Here is a 16,579-nt window from a genome sequence, read left to right as displayed (position 1 = left end):
TCACGCTCTAGGTCTGAGAGGTGTCTTCTGACTATGTAGGAGCCCATCCGAATATGGCGGAAGCAAAATCTGACATGCTATATCTATATTCGTATGTCTGAGGCTGTGGATAATAGGATCCGTATCCGTATGCGAGCTCATTTACAGCTGTATCATGTCTTTCCGAACGATCTCGAGGAGCTCGTCTTCTATATCCAATGATATCCTCACGGACTCTATCAGATAGTCAACCGTGGTCCGTGTCCTGTGTAGCATGCATAAATTGAAACTCACCGGTGAATCGAAGACCACCCTTCGGTCGTGTGTCGTAAGTACCATACTATCCTCCGCTCCCTCCATGGCTAGAAGATTTATCACTACCAGAACCTTCATCGCTGCTGGTCCAAGTCTCCTCGACACTCTCCATTAGGATCCTTTGTTTTTCTTTTCTGCCCCTCTCTGCCTGGCTATGTCGCCCTCCTCTGCTGAGCGTCTCTCGATCAGCTTTTTGAGAGTGTATCGTACCAATCATATGGTGACTGGCTCCCCTGTGCCTGTGGTTGATCAGCTATGAAAGTACGTGGAATATTGCGCTCAGCCCATTGCTCTGGATCGAACCTAGTCTTGGTGGCTATGAAACTGGCTGGTCGTGGAAGCGATCCTGGCTCGTCCAGCTCGGGCTCCTGCTGCTGGCCCACAAGCCAGCTGACCAGTGAATCATCGTCATCATCGGTGAAGGTCCCATAGATCGGATCTACATACTTGAGCTTCACTTCATCCTGAATGCTCTTTAGCCTCAACCGCAGATTGTAGTGCATATAAACAAGGTCGTTGAGGCGCTTTTGTGTCAAACAGTTTCTCTATTTGCTATGGATGAAGGAGAAGGTGGACCAGTTGCGCGGATCTGCCAAAATGCACCCACCATTCAGCTGCAAAAATATTTATGAAAATTACATATATGATCATGCCATATTAGTAACCAAGTAACACCAGGTGAATATCTTTCTGATGTATGGCGTACCTGGATTCATAGTCTGCTTGCTGACGACAGACGCTTGTCCAAAACTGTAACTGCCCTCTCTAAATATTTTGCTCTGTAAAAAAGAAGCGTATTCTACCATATTAATAACTGAAGATGCCGATATACTTATACATGCTGCTAATTACTAAATCATAGTTACCTCTTCAAGACATAGGGTCGCAGCTTCTGGATCATGCTCCATCTTGTAAATGACATTACGCAAGGCCTCCAAAAGTGCATCATCCATACCAATTCCATCTACATTGTACTGAAACCGGAGGTTTAGGTAGTATGCTGCATATGTACGAGACTATCTTAGCATAATTATACAAGTACATCCATCACTATAATTGTCAATGTTCTTGCTTATCTGCTAGATGCAATTTTCTATCCGTTTGCGCTCTTCACCATCACTCAATGATGTTGATGTACGACTGGCCATGAGCTGGATCTGCCTTCATAATCTGAGCCTTTGCCTTGTCCATCATGTGATACACTGGGGGTAGATCTCGCTATCCACGACCCACAAAACTGGTTTGATAGCATTGACTATTGCAGCAGCCCGCTGCTAGAATGACCGTCTCATCACCAAGTCTTCTATCTTGCTCCCTTCAGTGCCGGCATAAGAATACAAACTATCATGCCACTCCTGACTGACAAACATCTGACGTAGGACTTCTTTCTTCTCGAGAATGCTATCAAGTGCAATAAAGTTGGTAGCAAACTGTGTGACTCTTGATCTCAGAATCTGTCCTCCTACATACTCTCATCAGTGAAAGGACCCAAGTATGCTTATAAATATACCTGGTGATGCGTTGGGCTGTCTCCACCATTTGCTGCACCCTACAGATCTTTCCAATATCCATCAGCATGAGATTGATATAATGTGTAGCACATAGGGTCCAGAAAATATGTGGCTACCGCTCCATCAAAATCTCTCTGACGGCCTTACATTGCGGCCCATTATCAGTGACGACCTGCACGATATTCTCCTCTCCTACCAGATCAATCACATCCTCCATAAGTTTCAGGATGTACGAGGCGTCGTGCATCTGAGCCAAAGCATCAACCGACTTGTGGAAGATCTTCGCATCACAATATATCAGAAAGTTGATGATGCTCCGCCTAGTCGGACCGGTCCAACCATCGCAAATGATGGTTAGTTTATATATGGGCCACTTGCTCTTGTAGGAGTAAATCCATTTCTCTGGCTCCTTATTATTGTCAAGAAGCTCATCGTAGATGTCCTTCGAACCTGAAGAAACTACACTAGGACCAGCAGCTTGTATGGCGAAAATGGCAGACCTGTAGTATGTATTGTCTGCCACATTTGTTGGGATATGGCTGAAGTGGAACCAAGATACAATAGATCGCCACAGTTTTCTTGTTATCCTTCATCGGCATTAAGTCTATCCCCTGCTACTTTGAATCTCTGCTGGAGAGAGCATGCGGATCTACATCATGGATTGTCGCTCCTGGTGGAATTTTTATAGATAACTTCTTTCGGCTACCAAAACCATCCAGTATAAATGCAATCCAACCACATTCTCTGCCGACGCCCTCCCTGACTGAGGCTGTCCTCAAGAACTCTGGATCTTGCCTGGTGCTCCTAGAACCGCTGCCCAACTCGTAGGAAGAGGTCCAAATTGAGCCCTATGCCTGGCGACCTCCTGCTGTCACTGATCATCCCTGCATGGCAGCCTGGATCTCTGCCTCCTCCTCATCTAGCTCCTCAACCTCCTCTGGCTTCCTAAAGTGATAGAAAGGTGGCTCTGCCATTCGGCATTCCACCTCTACCTTCTTCTTGAAAATTCTCTCTTTTGCTTCTCTGACCTCAATGAGATTCTTCCTCATCAGCACACGGATCTCGCTTGGGCAATTCGGGCACGTAGCAACCTCACCGAAATTTCTGGCTAAGTGTTGCTTCAACCTGGTTACCCCTCCTCCCTTGAAAACCTTGTCACAATAGTTGCACTGAAACTGGTATCGCTGCCCGACTCTTCACCCAGAAGACCAGCCAATATCACACTTTGTAAGGTTGGTTTTTCTTGATGGCTCCATTCCTACCATAAATCTACAACATATCAAAAAATTAAGCCAAAATTGAAAATTTTGGCATGATCTTCTTTTTTTTGGCAATTTCTAAACTATTTGTTTTAAGCTACTTATTAACAAAATTAAGGAAATAAGATAGGAGAAAGAAACCACACCTTAAATAGTCTCCGTTGGATTTTTTGGGAAGGACCTCCTCAATTTGCGGGCTATCTCCCAAATCTGCCCTTCTATGGTTACTCCTTAGAGACTCAAAGACTCGCTGGATTTGTGTTGGACTCAGAGACTCCCGTTCGGTTTTTATAGCCGAACGAGAGGAGCTTAAGGCGCATGAAGTTTAATATTTTTTTTCAAATTCTATCGCCGAAACGGCGACAGAAGCGAGCGCGTGGTCGAAAGGCGTGGCCCTTTTGGCGCTTTGACATATAAGACACGGACTGTGGCCGAAAAGGCCACAACCTGTGACCTGTGGCCGAAAAGAAGCCACAGTGCCGCGTTGTAGTCTTTTTGACAACAACACACGCACTGTGGTTTAAGAATCCACAGCGCACGTTGTGGATATTCAAAAAAAAATTAACGTACCGGTGCAAACCGGCCGATCGGTACGCCGGTTCTCGCACGAGAAGCCACTGGAACTAGTTTCCACGCTGATCCGGTACCGGTTCTAGGCCGGACCATTCCGTACGGGCCCAAACCGGCTGGTACAGACCAGTTCGGCAGACCATACTCACTAGTATTATAAATAGGAGCTATGTATTTCAATTTAGGAGGTGTGGAGAATCAAAGAAAGAAAATGGGACTTAAGCCCTACTTTTGCAATTCTTCTATCTTCTTCTAGTTTTTTTTTTGAAAGATTCGAGTTGAGCGGATTGAATTTCCTTCTTCCCGATCGGATTAGCATCCACAACCCACCCACCCATAGATGGCAAGATATAATTGCATCTTCTAACTTAAGCTACTCAACCATTTATCTGAATAATCTTAGGACAAACTCCTTCCACCATTATTATGTTATATTTTTTAAATGAAGTGGCTGGCGTAAATTATGATGCCTATATTTCATTGATATCCAACATAAAATTCAAACCTTTTGCACCAGTTAACTAATTGTTTAGTACTTTGCTCCTCCCAGTTCACTAAATCCTATACATACTCTGCAGTTTTCTCCCTCTCTCTCCAAGTATCCAGCATATAAGCATAACCCCGAACCAATCATTCTTCTCACACATGATGATTTTGGTTATATTTCGATAGCCCACTGACAACACTACTGTTTCCATCTCAACTGCTTGTGATAACTAGAATCATGAACCATAAGATGATCCTGTAATCCTTTTATAACAGACTTGCCTTCTATGTGCAGATTCATCTAAACGATGCCTCACATTATCGCACAAAGAATTTATTTTACTTACCAAACCAGATTTTTTAGGATCAAATTATGTTCCTCCGTAAAGATATTTCGCAAAGGTACATTACCTTAAAGATATAGACTGTATAATTTCTCATAGAGATATGTCTTAGTTCTGTCTCGGACATGAATGAAGAAACTGGCAGCAAAAGGTCAGCTCCCCAGGTGGAGTGGGAGATGGGGGGTTGAAGAGTGGGTGAGGGTGGAGTTAAGATGCCAAAAGAAAGGTTGCTATATAAATAGACACTTTGTAGAGGATAAGAAATTGACAGAAGTGTTTGTTGAAATAAGGAAATTGAAAATATACAAAACAAGGTGCAGCAATTAGATACTAAAGCCAACATGATAGCTATTTGGGCGGCTAGAAAAATAGGGATGTCTATCACAATTAATAACCTAAAGTTCAGCACAGACCTTATTCACAATTGGACCTTGTGCAAGATATGATTTTTTATTACGTGCGTGGTGGAAACCATATGCGATTTGAGCATCCATTCCTGCATTCAACAAAGCCAAAAAAAAAGGGTAAAGATCTGCAAGCACAAAACGATAAAAAACATAATCACAAATTAATAATTAATCATGGAAGCACATCAAATGATGTTAAAATAATTTTAACAATCATGAGGAGTAATATATCCCTTCTTTTCTATTTCTGCTTGTTTTGCATCATCAAGCAGTTCCTTTTTGGATGTTTACTGAGTATAATATTTTAGTAATATATCAGGCAAAATGTGAATAGCAATATACAAGATGAGCTTTGTGGATGCCTATCTTGATTTCCTTTGATTGGCTCTGATACAGCAGATAAAAGTATCATAAACATCCACAACAAGATCACAGCACAACACAGCCCTAGTCCAATTCACATTTCAAATTAAGCATCCCCAGTACATAGAACAACAGTGTAATCATTTTTATTTTTTTCAAGAGATATGGGCTGATGGCATCTAGAAGCAAGATGATTAGCCACATCATCATAGGCAGGGGGAGATGTTGAGGATAAGCTTACCTACATATATTGTTAAGGATGCTAAAAAAAATTGGCAGTATAGTGTTACAAAAAAATAAAGATGAATATCTTAATGTGTAAAAATACACAGTATACCAAGAAACTATCTTGACAACCTGCTCTACATATGCTCATAGACAATCAATAATTGATGGAAATTCAAATGGCAGAATACACAATCAAAGATACAATCATCTATTATTAGAAATAGACTAGTTCAGATAGTTTCAAAAAAATTATATTTTTGAGTTGACTTTGATTTGGTAGGAAATGAATGTGGTCACCTTTTCCTTTAAAATATAATATTGCTAAGTGAAGCTAAAACTTTACAATGATTACTAAATTAATTAACAGCTAGCAGCCTAGCACTGGAGAGATCCCTGTTAGTGATGTGCCAGAGTCAGTGTTGTTAGTGGAAGCAGGGCTCCGCATTTTAGAAGTTAATGCAACAAAAACCAATCTGCAAAATGTGAAATTAAAATCCACCCAATTTGATTTATCCAGATCAATGACCAAAAAAAGCATTGATAAGTGTTGTGAGACATAATCTGAGACGGATGGTACTGATACAGGACAAACTTCGAAAGGAAAAATGATGAAAAAGAATCCAACATCCCAATTAGTTTTCAGTTCCCTTGACACTTGGACAGTATCAGCGCAGAAAGAAGATTGTATCTCATGGCTTAAATGCTATGATTAGCCCACGCATGAGTTCGTGATAGTTTATGGAGTTAAAATGACATAAAAAGATTGTTCATACAAGAATTGCATAAACTTTATCTAAAATTAAATCCATGATGAGAATAATCAACATGAATGATGCAAAATGTTTTGTTAACTAAATATAAAGTAACAATGTATAAAGCATACCAATGCTAAGATAGTTATAGTAGACTCCCTCAAAGCAAGAAATCTTTTCTGGTAATTCTCCATCAATGTCCACATCCTGCAAATATATTAGCACTTTCAACAATGTAATACCATAAACAAACATCTTTCGGTAGAAAAGGCTAAAATAAGTATCATCAGCAATCTAGCATGAAAAACATAGCGTGCTGTATAGATTTTCAATTACAAATGTTTGGCGCTAGCATCAATGCTTTCATACACCCTTTAAGTAACAGAAACGACTTTAACTATTTCTTTTGATAGGTAACAGAGAAATATAACTAAATTGGGACTCATTGATGAGATTAAAGCAAGACAAAAACCCCAATATACTGATAATAAAATAGCAAGAAACCAGATATAAGTTCAATGGTAAAACAAAATCAAGTGCTTAAACAAAACAGGATCCAGGGATATTCTAGTCATTTGCAATGGCAGTCGTTAAAAAGCTCATCCACAGCACTCAGATGGGCAAGAAAGAACTAATCAGAGGTAACGTACTTCAGATCCTCTCCAATTTGCAACTGAACTGGAGAGCTCCAATACTAGATGTTGACCATCCATGTATCGTGCAACAACCATGATTATGTGAGTCCAGGGACAGAAAAAAACATGCAACCAGGCCCCACTTACAGCTTGTTGCACAGTACACAGATGGTCTTTGATTGAGAACTGGACCTCTCCACAGCTCAGCTGCAAACTGGAGAGTATCCCAACACTCACAACCCCAGATTAACCAACCACATCTGAATTAGTAAGACTTGTTAACTATAGTTGTTGTGGTAACGAAGATTGAGAAAAGCATGCATTGGGTTGCCCTTTACATCTTTGACTCTTCTTTTTTCAGTGGGCACATCTTGAACTCTTTTCAGTCTCAAAATGGTATGCAACCATAAACATAATATAAAGAAATTAAAAAAGATCATGTTTATACTAGGTAGAATATGCCTAATGGTGGAAGGTCACATTTTTGTCACTACCCTGGAGGAAAAGATCATACATCTCCTACCAAATTCTGCAAATCCTAATGCATCAAAGCCCTGATATTTGGGCCAGAGTAAAGACTCCGAATCTGTTGACAGACCCTCCAATCACACAGAAACCCCTTCTCTTGTTTAAAATTTGAGTGATGTGTCAGGGTCGTTCTATCATATAACATCTATAAATATGCTTCAGTATTTTTGGCTGAAGATTTAACAGTAAGCCTAGTCATGAAATCCCTTTTTTAAGAAAAGGAGGGGGGGTGGTTAAAGACATAGACTAATGGGTAAAGAGTCCAGTTCTTCCATCCATCTAGAATGGTTGTGTTTTGAAATCAGATTTATTGAAGCCATATATGTTGCAATGGTCCTAATCAAGGTATGTTGAACCGATTGGTTCAGCCTATACCGAACCGGTGCCGACAGGCACCGGTACGGTACAGCATAAAAACGGTTCCGAACCAAACTGGGTCGGAACCGATTGGTTCCGTTTGGGTCGGAACCGATTGATTCCGTACTTGTACCGATGCACCGGTCACAGAGTGGCATTAGCATTTAACGCGTCCGCGGACGCGCATCGACGTGTGGTTTTTTTTTTGGAATTGCGCGTGGACGCGCGAGCGGAGAATTGCGCGCCTGCGCGCAATTTTCCGCATCGAAACCGCATCCACTAACGCGCAAGGACGCGTTGTTTTTCCATTTTGTTTGCTTTTTTTTTTGACACCCGCGCGTGCGCGAACGCCCATCTCCGGTTCGGTACCGGTTCCAACCGATACCGTACCGGTGCTCACCGGTACATCGGTACGATCGGTCCGGCAAACCTTGGTCCTAATACTGACACCAATTCTTGGAAGCTATATCCGGCTTCTAGTGTTTCCAATATTAGTTGAAATGAATTTGCACGATGTCTAATTGGAACGACTTATCATTGCAAAAACATTTTCTGATAACTTGGCAGCTCTAGATTAAAATATGTCAAGAATTTCTCCTTGGTTTTGTGAAATTGATAAAGTTTATAATTCGAATTGAAACTTCATGGAAACAAGTAATCAAGTGGGAAAAATACATGGAAAACCACAGGAAGACCATATCAAATCCTCTAAATACAAGTCTGCATTAGTTTCTCATTATTCACTCAATATTGTTTTTAAGTAACAGAATGAACTTCAGGCCCCTGAGCATTTTCATTGACACTTCCCGTTTATTAGCCAAGTCAATCTCCCAAATGTATTTCCTGGATACACTAAGCTGGATGAAGCATGCAGTTCCAGGTACTTATGGTCGATGATACAATAATACAAGAAACTAATAATAGATATATAGTTTTAAGTAATTGAAAAAGGTCCTACAAAATGTATTGTACGAAATCATTATATCACTTATCAAAGAGTTAAAAAGCTAGCATGTTCTAGTTTTTTCGCACATATAAGAAATAAAACTTTGCTTCAGACCATTGATACATCATACATCTTTTTCACATTCTTGATTCAGTGATTTATCCATTGAATAGGTTCTACCACCCAGGGCTGCATTTGGTTGCAGAATAAGTTACACAGAGTCAAATGAGTTAATTTACTCCAGTCCCACTTTACCCCATAATAAACTACTCAACCCTGCACGGTGGAATAGTTTACCCTGAATTTAGTGGAAAAACTAGCCCTACCTCTGCCAACTTTTCAGAAGCATACTTTACCCCCGAAAAATTGGTTACTTTTCTAACATTTGGTGAGTTAAAGTGGAATAAGGGAGTAAAAGGGCCTTCCAAAAAAATCCATTTAACCCTCCTTTAAACCACAACTGAATGCAGCCTTGAGGCATTAAATTTCAGATGTCTCAAAGTGATGGATTATCTATAGGTCCAAAGAGATTATCAATTTATGGCATCTTATTCCAATGTTAAAGGAAACTAACTTTACTTCAAGGATTAGAGTTATATATTATGTAAAAAAGGAAAGTGGATTATGTAAGGACATGCCAGAGTTAATAGGGCTGTAAGGACATGCCAGAACAAAGCGGATCAGAGCACATTGAAAATCTTGAAATTGAAAAGCAAGGCAGAAGCCATGATGTTAGGATTAACAGTTTCATCATTGCCAAGACATTTTGATCAAATGAAGAACAGTAAATAGCAATGCATGCATCATCTATTTACTTTTCAAATGCATTTTTGTTGCATTTCCTGTGTAAAAAAGAACGTGGATATGGAAGTATAAGAAAAGAATAGTTAAGTTGAAAGTGTAAATTCATGATGTTTTGAAAATTAGCAGCACATGCAGCAGAACTGGGTGTCATAGTGCATGAGGCTCCCACCTCTATAGGTTTTGGGGAGGGTCAGATGTACGCAACCTTAACCCCACATATAGAAAGGCTGTTTCTATAACACATGCAGTAGAACTGAAATTAAAAATAATAGCCAGAATCCCAACCTGGTTCTGACCAAATGCATATTTTTCCATTGGTCTGAGAGAATGTGGCAGTTCAATTGATTGTCCATCTGGCGTCACAACCACAACATGCCAACTGCAAGTCAATTGCGACTTTTCATCTTAGGTTCTTCTAGTAGAAGATCATAAGCAGAACTCTTTAATCTGCTAATTTAAACAGAAATTTCCACATAGATAGTTATTGGTATTGTTAATTGCATATAATTAGGATATCACTGCAGGTTTATTAAAAATAATATGCTACCAAGCAAGAAATTACAGAAAGGTTGTTAGTTGCCAGGAACTTAGTGAGGATTGAGAATGAAGATCACAACCTTGTCTCCTGACTTTCCCCAACAATAGTTATGAAAGCTGAGGTCAGATGGTTAGCAGACGTATTAAAAAGAGTGTTTCCTAAGAAAAAGCATTTGGAGAGTCACATTGTGTACATGGATGACTTACGGTAAATAAGAAAAGTTCAATTATGAATAATGACGTAGGATCTAAAACCGGAAAGTCATGACATCAAGGAGATAATCATGGTGTAGCATCCAACAAATATCATTGAGAACAAAAGGGAATCTTGCCAATATGACACAGAAAAAAAAAAAGAATCATCTGACAATTACAAATGGTAACTATACTGACAATAATGAATGGCAAGCATGCTGGAAAGGTGTCCGTGAATGTAAAGTGATATGGAGTAACATGTTATAAGGGAGATGAGTACTCCCTGATATGATATGAATCAAGAAACAGAAAGTTATGTGTTACACTTGGTGGTCTTAATCTCATTCATCTGTTACGTAAATATCAATTAAGCATGATTTGGAGCTTCATTTTGGAGGGAGTCAGACTAGTCCATCTAGGCATTTAGGTATATCATAAGAGTAGGCAGCAGTCATGCTCACATTCCTCCAACAATAAATATATGATGTTAGTGACCTCCAGCATGGGAGTCCAAAAGATCCTACATGAAGAACTTACAAATCTTGCAATCTAGGAACAGTCTATTTATGACAAGTGACAATCAACATTTCTACTATTATAATGCAAACTCACAGGAGGTGGGTCCATGCATTTCTGCTCCCTTATTTCCAATTCCATTTTCTGGCGTTCAAAAGAAATGGTGCAAGAGTAAAAAGTGCGCATCCTTCACCATCTATTTGGCCTTTCCATTGATAAATAAAACCTTCCTTGTTTACTTAAAAATGACTTTAAAAAGAGAAAAAAAATATGAGGTCCAAGGTTTTATATGGTAACCCATATCGTCTAGCACCGAGCACACGATTCCGACCCAACATAGTATTGGTACGCTATTGAGGCTCGATATGTTATTGTATCGACACATGGTACAACTGATGTCCTGCCTTCAGCAGCGTACCATGTGTCGGGGAGTGTACCACACCAACCTGCATCCATAAGCTACTAATACGAGGCCTAGTACTGACACTGAAAACTTTGACGAGGTCAAAATCTACTCCTATAAAATCTTGACTAATGAGATCATGGCCATCTATCAAATACCCCCTTCCTTTGGAGCAAAATACATGCATCACACATGAAAAGGTCATACGTAAGAATGGCATTACTTCACTGGCTCATTGAGTATTTAAGATTTGAAGGTTCACTTTTCTGAAACTTTCAGGAAAATGTTCCCTCAACCTGCAAATTAGTATGCAATCTAGATGCCCATTGGCAAAATAGAAGCTGACTAAAGTTTTCACAATATAATTGAAATTAATAAAAGAATGAAAAGAGTAGAAATGTAGAATGAAGTGATGCTCAAAATAATTGTTCTTTATCATACAAACTAAAATGCAGACAACCACACCCTCACTTAAGGCAATCAACCTATCAACATTCATAGAGCGGGTGGTTAGTGATGGAACAAATATTGGTTAAGGGTGTGCAAATAATAATCCTAGTATTTACAAAATCTAGGAAAAAGTGCAAAAGAAATAATATGTTGGGTAAGTACATGCTAGACCAGACTAACATGAATAATATGTGCACAGAACCAGCAATTCCTGCTAAACCATGCATCCAAGACAAAAGCTACTATGCAACATCCCTCTAGCATGCAGCAATTTGCTCATGAGACATTACCATGGATCCATATTGGATATTAATAAGCACAGATTTTCACTTGAAGAAATATACCTTTTTTGTAATGGATCAGATTTTCATATTTTATTTCCACATTATGAATTGAGAGGGCACCTAAAACTTGGACAGATGGCAAAATGGAGACTCTTCCTGGTTGTCTAAAATCTTGGGGACAAAGTAATGCAGCATTTGGCAGTCTACGCATATGTTGTAGTCATTTACTATCTAATAATCTCAATATAGCCATGAGACAATTACCTTTGTGCAGATTCTACAAAAGAGTTAAACGAAGCTAGGTTTATCTTCAAATAAAGATAACTCTTACCTATCAAGGCGGCAAATGGGACCAGTGACTGCCTTGTAGAGAGTACTTTTAACTGCTGATCGCCATGCAAATGGAAATGAACCACCCTAAAGATATATTATATAAATTAACGGCATCTCACTGACATTTCAAAAGTCAAACCAAATAGGCAGCAAAAGAAACAGCTTCTTACCCAATCAAAACTTCTTGAAAGATCATTGCCAGTTCCAAGTGGAATGATACCGGTTGGAGGAACTGGTTTTCTTCTGTTCACAAAAAGTTCTGCAAGAGTTCCTAATACCCAACCGACTGTACCATCACCTCCTGCAACCTGCCAAGCAGAACCCATGAACTCAGAACTCACACACATCCTAATATGGAAAGCATCATAAGGTTGTATAGTAAGAAGCAGCCTACAACTAGAAAATAGTATGAATTAATGACTACCACATACCACTAATGAAGATCAGCAATAAAACAAATGACTCATGCAAGTTTCGCAATCTCGGTGCTAGATCCAGTATCATACCATCTTGGTACAATGTCAATATGCCTGATATGGGGGTCAATTTGGCATACCAATATTTGGTGTGTCCCCTATACCATGTACCAATTCGGTACCTATATGGTATAGTATGCCCGATCCACATGGTACGGACCGGTACGACATACTATAGGTTCATATTCTTGTGATAAGGAAATAGAAAAAGTCCAAAAACATGCAATATGTCATTTTCTTGCACATGCTGCCAAATATATGCATGCAATAGTTTTTGGCTAACAAAAACAGCATCAAAAACTGACTATTTCCTAATCCACGATAACATACTATAACCCTTAGCCTTCCACGGTTGGTCTTTGCACGACCGTCACCAAGATCAGCCAACTTCTCCAAGCAAGTCAGGCCATATTGAACAAAGTCAGAAGGCTTCACAGCTGAAAGATCAAAAACCTGCATCATAGATAATAAGAAGTCCATTGTAAGTTAACATTCTAACAGTAGTTCCTTAGAGCATAAAAACAAAGATCCAGAAGGACAGTCTTCTGTAACAAAATGCAAGTTGGGATATACTGGATGGTCATAGAACCATTAGATATTATTAATTCCACAAATTATGTTAATGATTAAGTAAAACAAATTAAAAGGCTACAATGGCCATAATCCAAGGCACATAATTCTTAAAGTTTTGCTCTGAATATGTTTGAAAGTTTGCTTCAAGGCAGCAGTGAGCTTCCTGTTCTGCTTCAATATAACATCCAACCTTCTTAGTCCACATCCATAACTTATTGCACAGTTAAACTGTGATGTCCCAGCAATTCGCACTTATGCTGTTATTCGAATACATATCACAACAATTCTCTAATTGGTTTCACACTTTCACATCTACTAGAAAAATGATAAATAAATTATTGCAATCCATGCTCGCGATTAGTTATAGGAGATTCATTTAAGCATGTGTATTAATGCCATGCTCTTGCTACCAAGCTCCAAGGAACAAAAATAGTGAACCGTTAGGTTCTACATGTGCACCAAGCTCCCTGCACAGTGTTAAGCATAAGGGTAACTGCCTCAAGTATGCCTCAAGTGCACCTCTTCTTCACCTTTTTCTTTTAATTTAGCAGTTCACTTACCGACACTTCCAAAGTTTAGTTCAGAACTCATCCTTGTCTTTTATATTCCTACCTTCTGTTAGGCATTCCTCAACCAATTCATCTAGCTTTTCTCAATTAAGGTCTCGCCTCTTCTTAGAGAGCCCCATCCTCATATTTAACCGTTAATTCTTGTAACAACCTTGTGATTCAATTATAATCTTGATTCAGAATTCTAGGCATGCTCATGAACCCTTTAATCTTAGAAGATAAATATGTGATACTTAAATAGGTGATACTTCTTATTTCATTTCTATTTTCCAAAATCATGTGTGGACAGTTTTCAAGAAAAGGAGCTGAGAGAAAAAACTGCCACTCGTTGCTTTATTAAGATGAAACAATGCAAAGAAGATGCAAGAAAAGAAACCAAAATCAATAAGGTCGATCATCCTTTCCAGAAACAAGAAACCAGTTTATTTCCTCCGGTAAACTGTTCTTTATCCTTTTTTTTTACAATAACTGTTCTTGATCCTTTAACAATATAACTTTTTCCTTGAAAGAAGCTAACTCTCTCAACAAAAGATACATTACAATTTCTGGAAATCATTATGATAAATGTAGGCAGAAAAAAAAAGTTATGAGATGAAATATAAACCTCTCTAAGAGGCAAGATTTGTAATTTAACACTCAATTTCTTCCCAAAGTTCACTTTCTGGATCGAAAAGAGGGGAGGGGTCCATATAAAATCTCGGCTACTGACCAAGGCACTGGAATATGCTCATTCATCTTTAGAAAAGATGCACCAAAGCATTACTTAGAAACACTTTAGAAACTCAAGAATACTAACAACAGTAGAAATGATGGCCTAACTCAGCCATGAAATTTTCATCAAGAAATCCCTCCATGGATTCCGTAACCAAAAAAATTCAAGAAACATTGAGGCGCTCCAAAACACAGACAAAACAAAAGATACGCATAGCAAAAACCTATCCTATAAAAATATGTGCATGCGCAATCTAAAACTGGTGCCTCATCTCCACAGTTCTTTACAGTACATGTTTGGCCTTGAAGATCACAAATTTATCTCAAATTTTGAAAATTTACATAAAATTTAAGCAAAGAAAATAACATTAAATTAAACAATAGTCATGTTTTGAGAATAAGAAAAAAATAGTCTTTGGAGAAGCAAGGTTTAGATTTCAAAATTTATCACTCAGTTTCTTTGTGTTCTCTCCTTGCAGTTTACCTTCTCGATTCAAAAAAAAAAAAAAAACCGTGTCAAATTCAAGCCACTGACCCAGGCATTACCGAAACCATTTACTTAAAAGATCAGAAACTCAAGAGGAGCGCTAAAAGCATAAGAATAATATCCTAACTTAGCCATGAAATCGCATCCATGGATCCGAAACTCGAATCTTTCAAGAAACATTACAAGAGGGGGAAGGGTTTCTTGACCTGGTCCTCGGTCATGAGCTTTTGAAGCCAGACCTTGACGGCCTGGCCATGGCGTCCCCCGCTGCGGGAGTTCACGAAAACCACGATAGGCGCCTCCGGCGCCGCCTGCTCGTCGTCGTTCCGGTTCTTTACCGACGCCGCCGCCAACAAGCCGACGTCCCAGTTCTTGACCCGGACAGACACCGCCATGGCCACCCGCAGATACTCCGGCATCAAGATCATCCGCCTCAGCTCCTCCTTGTCGATCCTCATCCCCGCCGGCCCGCAGCCCCTGATCGAGTCCCAGATCGCCGACCTCGCCGCCACTACGTTCCCCCCCGCCCCCGCAAACGGCGGCTCCGCCTCCACCACCGCAGATCCCGACATCTCTCCGTCTCCGCCTCTCTTCCTCTCTCTTTCACTTCCCTCGCTGGGGCGAAGCAAGAGCCAGGAAACGAGGGGGAACGAACTGATTCTAATGCATAGTGCTACAATAATAAATTTTTACTTTTTTATTATTTTCTTCTATACTGAATTTTGACTATTTTTAACAAATAATAATTCGGAGTAGGGGCGACGCGCCGGAGGCCCAGCCTTTCTTCCACGGGCGGGGAGATCGCTTTTAATGGGGTAGTTCTATATACACCCACCCTATTGCTCAGGACACCCCCCAAAAACCAAAAAAAAAAATACCCAAACTAACCTTTAGTGTAATTACCATATTGCCCTTGAAATTTTCTCATACACCCCCCCTTCCTCCTCCTCCGTTTCGTTTTGAAAAGAAAAAAAAAAACACCCCTCAAACCCCCCTTAAACCCCTCCTCCCCCGTTCCCCCTTCTCCCTCTCGTCGCCGGCATTCTCCCGATCTCCGACCACCTCGCCGGCTTCTTCCGGAACCACCTCGCCGGCTTCTCCCGAAATTTTTTTTTCACGGTTCGTGCTCCGTTCGGCACTGGATCGCCGAACAAAAGGCTTCTGTTCGGCTGAACAGTGCCGAACAGAAGCCTTCTGTTCGGCAACCCTCAACCGAACAGATCTGTTCGGCTGCACAGTGCCGAACAGAAGGCTTCTGTCCGGCACTATTCAGCCGAACAGAAGCCTTTTGTTCGGCGATCCAGTGCCGAACGGAGCACGAACCGTGAAAAAAAAAATTTCGGGAGAAGCCGACGAGGTGGTTCCGGGAGAAGCCGGCGAGGTGGTCGGAGATCGGGAGAATGCCGACGACGAGAGGGAGAAGGGGGAACGGGGGGGTTTTGGGCGTTGGCGAGGTGTTTTGGAGGGGAAGACCGGGGTGGGGGGGGTTTGGGGGGTGTAGAGAGCAATTTAGGTGAGGGGGTGGGGAGGGTGGGGGGTAATTTAGAAATTTTTAATTTTT

General features: G+C 40.3%; 2 protein-coding genes across 2 annotated transcripts in view; both read right to left on the bottom strand.

Moving 5' to 3' along the window:
* Positions 1 to 15,821, bottom strand: part of LOC103699297 (diacylglycerol kinase 7-like) — a 39,392-nt gene extending 23,571 nt beyond the window's left edge. Inside the window, exons 1-7 of the mRNA XM_008781335.6 lie at positions 15,225 to 15,821; positions 13,009 to 13,131; positions 12,373 to 12,510; positions 12,201 to 12,286; positions 9,770 to 9,863; positions 6,346 to 6,421; positions 4,878 to 4,960 (exon numbers count right to left, since the gene is read on the bottom strand). Of these exons, the coding sequence (XP_008779557.2) occupies positions 4,878 to 4,960; positions 6,346 to 6,421; positions 9,770 to 9,863; positions 12,201 to 12,286; positions 12,373 to 12,510; positions 13,009 to 13,131; positions 15,225 to 15,590 (966 nt within the window). The 5' untranslated portion in view covers positions 15,591 to 15,821. The remainder of the gene's footprint in view (positions 1 to 4,877; positions 4,961 to 6,345; positions 6,422 to 9,769; positions 9,864 to 12,200; positions 12,287 to 12,372; positions 12,511 to 13,008; positions 13,132 to 15,224) is intronic.
* Positions 1,581 to 3,001, bottom strand: LOC149768361 (uncharacterized; the record flags this gene model as incomplete). Its single annotated transcript, XM_089929314.1, has 3 exons — positions 1,581 to 1,917; positions 2,002 to 2,321; positions 2,686 to 3,001. Coding segments are annotated over 3 exons (855 nt in total), but the record flags the coding sequence as incomplete, so codon positions are not given.
* Positions 15,822 to 16,579: the final 758 nt, after the last annotated feature.

The sequence above is a fragment of the Phoenix dactylifera genome, chromosome 2 (assembly GCF_051530095.1).
Source record: "Phoenix dactylifera cultivar Ajwa chromosome 2, Ajwa_hap1_PhDact_Kaust_v1.1, whole genome shotgun sequence".
In the NCBI taxonomy this organism is placed as follows: Eukaryota; Viridiplantae; Streptophyta; class Magnoliopsida; order Arecales; family Arecaceae; genus Phoenix; species Phoenix dactylifera.
This window is presented reverse-complemented; position numbering and strand designations above follow the sequence as displayed.